Source organism: Salvelinus fontinalis, chromosome 35 (assembly GCF_029448725.1).
Source record: "Salvelinus fontinalis isolate EN_2023a chromosome 35, ASM2944872v1, whole genome shotgun sequence".
In the NCBI taxonomy this organism is placed as follows: Eukaryota; Metazoa; Chordata; class Actinopteri; order Salmoniformes; family Salmonidae; genus Salvelinus; species Salvelinus fontinalis.
In genome coordinates, this window is record NC_074699.1 from 25706562 (window position 1) to 25714020 (window position 7459).

Here is a 7459-nt window from a genome sequence, read left to right on the forward strand (position 1 = left end):
CATGCTATTGTTTGAGGAGAGTGCACAGTTATGAACTTGAAAATGTATTAATAAACCAATTAGGCACATTTGGGCAGTCTTGATACAAAATGTTGAACAGAAATGCAATGGTTCATTGGATCAGTATAAAACTTTGCACATACACTGCTGCCATCTAATATCTGGCCAATATCTAAATTGCACCTGGGCTGGAATAATACATTATGGCCTTTCTCTTGCATTTCAAATATGATGGTACAAAAAAAACATTATCTTTTACCAGATCTAATGTGTTATATTCTCTTATATTAATTGAACAATTCCATAAACTTCAAAGTGTTTCCTTTCAAATGGTATCAAGAATATGCATATCCTTGCTTCAGGTCCTGAGCTACAGGCAGTTAGTTTTGGGTATGTCATTTTAGGAGAAAATTCGGAAAAAAGGGGAGGATCCTTAAGAGGTTTTTAAAGTGACTATGTATAGATAATAAACAGAGAATAGCAGCAGCGTAAAAGAAGGGGGGATGCAATGTAAATAGTCTGGATAGCCATTTGATTAGCTTTACAGGAGTCTTATGGCTTGGGGGTAGAAGTTGTTGAGAAGCCTTTTGGACCTAGACATGGCGCTCCGGTACCGCTTGCCATGTAGTAGCAGAGAGAATGACTAGGGTGGCTGGAGTCTTTGACAATTTTTAGGGCCTTCCTCTGACACCGCCTGGTATAGAGGTCCTGGATGGCTGGAAGCTTGGCCCCAGTGATGTACTGGGTTTGGTTTAAGGGTTAGGGAAAATAGGATTTTGAATGGTTATTAATTGTGTGTCCCCACAAGGTTAGTTAATTAAACACGACTGTGTGTGTTGGTGTGTGCGTGAGTGCATGTGTGCTAAGGTCTGGAGAATCAGAGCAGGTGGTCAGTCCAGTTCAAGTGTTCAGCAGTCTGATGGCTTGTAGATAGAAACTGTCTCTGAGCCTGTTGGTATCAGACCTCATGCTCCAATTCTGTCTGCCCGACGGTAAAGGAGTGAACAGCTCGTAGCTGGTATGTGTGGGGTCCGTGATGATGCTGCGGGCCTTCCTCAGGCACTGTTTCAAGTAGATGTCCTGTGCTGGGCTGTCTTCACCACCTGCTGGAGGGCCTTGTGGTCATGGATGGAGCAATTCCCGCACCAGGTCGTGATGCAACCGGTCAGGACGCTCTGATGGTGCAGCGGTAGTATTTGGAGAGGACCTGGTGTGGCATGCCACATTTCTTTAGCTGCCTTAGGAAGTAGAGACGCTGTTGCATCCTCTTGACAAGAGTTTTGGTGTTGTTGGTCCATGTCAAGTCCTCTGTGATGTGGACGTTGAGGAGTTTAAAACTGCTGACTCCCATTGATGTGGATTGGGGCACGTTCCTTCCTCTGTTTCCTGAAGTCAACAATCAAACCCTTTCTTTTGCTGATGTTGAGGGGGAGGTTGGTGTCCTGGCACCGCAATGCCAGTTCACTTTCCTTCCTATAGGCTGACTCGTCATTGTTGTTTTCCAGGCCTACAGCTGTGGTGTTGTCAGCAAACTTGATAATGGAGTTGGTGTCGTGCGAGAACAGGGAATACAGCAGAGGGCTGAGGCCCCTGTGTTAAGGCGTCAGCATGCTTCAATTTGCCTGGCGCCTAGCCGAACATAACGAGTGTGCTTGCATACTACCTTAAAAAATACTTTTGCTTGAAAAATTTGAAAAAAGCGTCAATAGTACTGTTTGTCAATTTTCAGACACTGTAGCCAGTATACACTTCCTCAAAATAGTCTGAATTAATGTAAGATAACATAAGAAATCTGTAATTAATTTATAATTTTTTTGGCAGAGGAGATCTTCGCCACATAATTTTGCATCTGACTAGGATGTTTGGTGCAGTATTTTTCAAGTGACAAAAGGAGAAGGAGTCGTCTCCCTTTGAATGACAACAGGCACTTAATTGAAGAATCCCTACTGTTGACCAATTGACGAGTCAGCTACCGACTTCGGCTTGCCTCAAGAAAAAATGTTGTGTGCCTGAACAACCGAAAAAACCCGAAGCCGAAGTCCAAAACTAACCAAAATGTCACAAAATGCTGTCATAATATATGCATAAACTGTTTTGGCTGGGAAGCATGCAGACGCCTTTCATCAGTGGTGAGGAGGTGCCAATGTTGTATTTTACCTAATGAAACCCATAGTGGGTGGTAGCTGTAACAAAAGTTGTACAAATTTAAAGGCCCAGTGCTGTCAAAAACGTGATTTCCTGTGTTTTATATATTTCCACACTATGAGGTTGGAATAATACTGTGAAATTGTAGAAAATTATGATAATGCCCTTTTAGTGTAAGAGTTGTTTGAAATTCGGCTGAAATTTCTGCCTGTGGTTGGATGGAGTTTTGGCTTGCCTGTTGATAAATTAGTTAATAGACCAATAAGAAAGTATTCCAAACCTCTCTGCCAATAACAGCTAGTTTTCCGTTTTCCCCTCCCCACTCAGACCATTCCCAGACAGTCATAGCAAAATTTCTTGAGAAATTGCTCTTTGCTATTAAGATATGATTATTTCGGGCCATTTCAATTGAAAACAATCACAGTAAGGTACTTAATTGTTAGCCAGAAATGATTTTATATTGAGATAACGGCTGCATTGGACCTTTAAGAGATTACATCTTACCTCAGGAAACCCATTGAGGGTGGTAACTGTAAAAGTCTATACCCAGGATACCCATTAAGGGTGGTAACTATAGGAACATGGCAGCATTATTTACATCAGGGGAATTTAGCAGCCTATCTGCAACACATCTTGTTTAATGTACTTCGATTTTCATGTGTTTCACTTGCATTCAGTAGTCTATGAATCACATGGTTATGAAGGCATAAATGTGTATACTTATATTAAATGGACAAAGGGAACACCTATGTGAGAATACTATTCATTGACTACAGCTCAGCGTTCAACACCATAGTGCCCTCAAAGCTCATCACTAAACTAAGGACCCTGGGATTAAACACCTCCCTCTGCAACTGGATCCTGGACTTCCTGACGGGCTGCCCCCAGGTGGTAAGGGTAGGTAACAACACATCCGCCACGCTGATCCTCAACACGGGGGCCCCTCAGGGGTGCATGCTCAGTCCCCTCCTGTACTCCCTGTTCACTCATGACTGCACGGCCAGGCATGACTCCAACACCATCATTAAGTTTGCTGATGACACAACAGTGGTAGGCTTGATCACCGACAACAATGAGACAGCCTATAGGGAGGAGGTCAGAGACCTGTGTGGTGCAAGGACAACAACTTCTCCCTCAACGTGATCAAGACAAAGGAGATGATTGTGGACTACAGGAAAAGGAGGACCGAGCATGCCCCATTCTCATCGACCGGGCTGCAGTGGAGCAGGTTGAGAGCTTCAAGTTCCTTGGCGTCCACATCACCAACAAACTAACATGGTCCAAGCACACCAAGACAGTAGTGAAGGGGGCACAACAAAACCTATTTCCCCTCAGGAGACTGAAAAGATATGGCATGGGTCCTCAGATCCTCAAAGCATTTTACAGCTGCACCATTGAGATCATCCTGACGGGTTGCATCCGTGCCTGGTATGGCAACTGCTCGGCCTCCGACCGTAAGGCACTACAGAGGGTAGTGCGTACGGCCCAGTACATCACCGGGGCCAAGCTTCCTGCCATCCAGGACCACTATACCAGGCGGTGACAGAGGAAGGGCCTAAATATTGTCAAAGACTCCAGCCACCCTAGTCATAGACTGTTCTCTCTGCTACCGCACGGCAAGTGGTACCAGAGCGCCAAGTTTAAGGGCTTATAAGTAAGCATTTCACTGTAATACCTGTTGTATTCGGCGCATGTGACAAATACAATTTGATTTGAAATGTGTGTATGTAGTTCTGTCCTTGTCTTTAATGTATGTATTAGCCTGTGATGTTTTATATGGACCTTAGGAAGAGTAGCTGCAGACTCATGAGCTCAACATTTGTTATAGTACCCATTCAAGACAAGTGCCTAGGGAGACGGGTTGTTTCTGGACAGGGCCAGTAGCAGAAGGGTAAATGGCGCCATCTGCTGTTTTATCCATGAATTTAACCTTTTACTACACTAGCAATTACCGAAATCATTGTGTAGTAGCAGTCAAATTAGTCGACAATCAATACCTGTCACACACCTTGACTATAATTCCCAAAATAGAATTAGATTCAAAATGTACAATAGCAAGCAAATGACTAATTGCACCTTCACATGGCTGCAGTGCAGCACCAAGCCCAAAAATGTATTAAAGGTACCCAACGTTACCGCTTACAGTCCAAGGACCTTACATGTTGCTTAAAGGCGATGTGGCTCTGGAAGCCTAAACAGCCAAATACTCCATCTAAACCTGAATCGATTCTCAATTATGGTACAATTCTATAAACATAAATCCCTACTTTCATATCCCAAAATAATTTCACAAATGCTAAATACACTTGCTGTAGTTAACAGTTGCAGCCAATAGTATTTTTCCAGTGACAACCCTTTTGTAGGGTCCATTTACACACGTTAGGAGACACAGATGGCCAATTAGCACAGGTAGTGAGTAGACTAACTTCAATCTGTTTTCTGTAAACACACTGTAACATGGAGATACTGTATGTTTGTGTGGGAACACATCCTTTTTTATTACATTTCTATCTGATATGAAAGATAAGGTCCTTTTGCTTCCAAAACACTGCCGCAGGTAATGTGTGGTAATGTTCAAACTGAGCATCCAGGGCTCGTAACAAAATTCCCCAGTAGAGGGAACCCTCATCCAATGACTTGTGTAATGTAATGGAACAGTCATGATCAAGGGCTATGCAGCACCCAACTGCTTCAGCGCCTGACTGTGTCCAGACGGAAAAACAAAAAAGTTTCCTTTCATTAAGCAAAATACCCAATGCAGAAAATACACGGTACATTTTGCCTTTTCCACAAAATTTATTTCAGATTTTTAACAAGTTTAGTCGAACAGGCCGAATCCCATGTCGTCATCAGATCCCTCTTCAGACTCCTCCTTCTCTTCCTTCTTCTCCTCAGCTGTAAAGAGATCACAGTAATCAATTAACAATACCTTCACCAAATATCTTCACCAAATACATTGTCTGAAAACAGAGATATTCAAAGCTAGTTATAGTGAAAGTAATATAATAAACAGTTTACCAAAATACATGTTCATAAACAAAATAAACTACCCTTTATGAACTAGTAATGCGCTGATCAGCCATTTATCAATCTGAAACTGACCTGCTGTTTTTAAAACGGTCCCATTCTACCAGCCTTGATGTAATAAAAATAATGATCCACGCCAATTAAAAAATCCATGCATTTAGCAATGAAACTGTTTTAATGCTATTTGCATTGAGACCGTTCTGGTCATTACTATAACATTTCCCATGTATTTAGTAAAGGCAAATAAGCTTTAGCTTGCCTAACCAAGTGCCCAATAGATATTGAGCTGACCCACACATCAATATCTATAACTTAACACCCCATTAGAAGGCATTAAGCCCAGTTTGGTATGAAAAATGATGTTAATCCAAAAGGTCAACTTGACAAGGATCTAGAACACTCATGTGGGCTCTGATGTATGCTCACCTGCAGCGGGGGCAGCTGCTCCAGCAGCAGCGGCTCCACCTGAGCTGGCCACTGCCACAGCACCACCGGCTGGCATACTGGCCAGTTTACCATAGCCTGTCAGAGAAATTACAGTTAACTGATTTAATTACAACTATATTGTTGTATATACCAATAACTAATAACACTAATACAGTGGCAGATAAGCCTTGCTAGAGTTTCAAAGCAAATTTCTAGCAGATTAAACCACCAGTGTGCTTAGTCCAGAATGACCATTTCAGGTTCTAATTTTAAGTAGATGTTCTCTTCAGTGACTTTTCATTATGCATTGACAGTTCTGCAACTCACCTTGGGCAATCACCTCCTCCACATTTTTGCCACTGAGTTCAGTGACGACCTGAAGGGGGTAAAAAAGGGGTCATAAATTAGTGGTCCATAGAAATTGCAAGCATGTTTTCTGTTTGACCTCAACTTTCAGAACACACAAGTTGTGCGTTTCTTTTACTCAACAGTGAGATAAGGTAAAACATGTGTTATTAAGGATACCTTCTCCATGCGTGTCTTGTCAGCCTCAATGCCAACACTTTCCAGGATCTTCTTGATGTCCGCAGCCTGTGGGCTGGCATTACCACCGAGGGCAGAGAGCAGGTATGCAGCAACGTAACGCATTCTGCAATATAGGTCATGATGTAGTTATACATCATATGACAAAAAAAAAACAAGGCATTAAAAAAAATATGCAATACAGTTAAGTTACTTTAGACAATTACAAGTAGTACACATGCGTCTCAAAGGGAAAGTCGCAGTATAATCCTATAACCTGCAGAAACAATTATCCATGTCATACTCACAGATCATCAAGTAGCTAGGCCTATAAATACCTACTTTGCATTTGTTTCAAGAGTGATATTTATACACCTTCTCCAGAATCTAAGTGAGAAATAATACGTTTGTTGGGCATCTTTACCAAACACTAGGACTCGTTACCTTACTCAAAACATCTGTTAGATTAGCTAACTAGGTAACGTTGGCTAGATAACTGAGGTTAGCAAATTAGCCAGTTAGCCGAGCTTGCTAGCGCACTGTCCACTAAGTTCCAAGTTAGTGAGGTTGTCACTGATAACTGTTATTTCTTCAATCAGAATATGAAGATGTGGCATTGAAAACCTCGCTAGTGAATAATGTTACCAATCACTGAGCTAGCTATAGTTTTGGGCCTTGTTTCTTTGAGGCAATAGTGAGAGCGAGTACACATGGTGATATGTCATGGCTATTAGGTAGCAAGCTAACTGGCTAGCATGCTTCTCTCCAATACGTTATTTGCTGTCCAATTTTAGGTTAGGGGTAAGACAAATATTTGAAGGGAATGCCTACGTTATGGTGTCGTGTTGGACTTATTTTCACTGGGTGTGTATATACTAAATTGCCTTTAAAAGACACTCACTTGACACTGAGAAGGCAGATGCGTGTTCACGACGAGATTTGCACAGGCGGAAAGAAAGTTCCAAGGCAGGGGGTAAACGGAAAAACCCGTGATGGGCGGGGAAATCAAATTAATTTTGATTGGAGGAGAAAATTCCAACAGGATGGACTTGATTTGCAAGGCGAAGTGAGGAGATGGTCCGGCGGCCGGGCGGCGTCAACCCAATAAAAAATGTCAGAAAAAAACACATTTAGGGAAACTGGAATCACTACCTGGTGATAATAATACGCCGCATGTAAGTAATTGGGCCACTGTTCAGTCCAGCAAAGTGCCATTGACTCTCAGTGGTCAATAACGGGACAGATGGAGCTGGGACTGTGCTGTGACCTTAGAACAGACACATAATTTAGACTACATTAGTACCAACAAAGTGCCATACTCTATGAAACGGCACAGAGC

General features: G+C 42.3%; 1 protein-coding gene across 2 annotated transcripts; it reads right to left on the minus strand.

The window, feature by feature from the left end:
• Window positions 1–4921: 4921 nt before the first annotated feature.
• On the minus strand, window positions 4922–7131 carry LOC129834620 (60S acidic ribosomal protein P2-like). Of its 2 annotated transcripts, XM_055899787.1 has the most exons (6): window positions 7022–7042; window positions 6463–6507; window positions 6124–6247; window positions 5926–5974; window positions 5599–5694; window positions 4922–5040 (listed from the first exon to the last, which is right to left on the minus strand). In XM_055899787.1, the coding sequence occupies exons 3-6, from the start codon at window positions 6244–6246 to the stop codon at window positions 4964–4966; spliced, it is 345 nt and encodes a 114-aa protein (XP_055755762.1). In that variant the 5' UTR covers window position 6247; window positions 6463–6507; window positions 7022–7042; the 3' UTR covers window positions 4922–4963. The 2 variants fall into 2 exon arrangements, with proteins under 2 accessions (XP_055755762.1, XP_055755761.1); XM_055899786.1 differs by lacking the exon at window positions 6463–6507 and having other exon boundaries at window positions 7022–7131.
• Window positions 7132–7459: the final 328 nt, after the last annotated feature.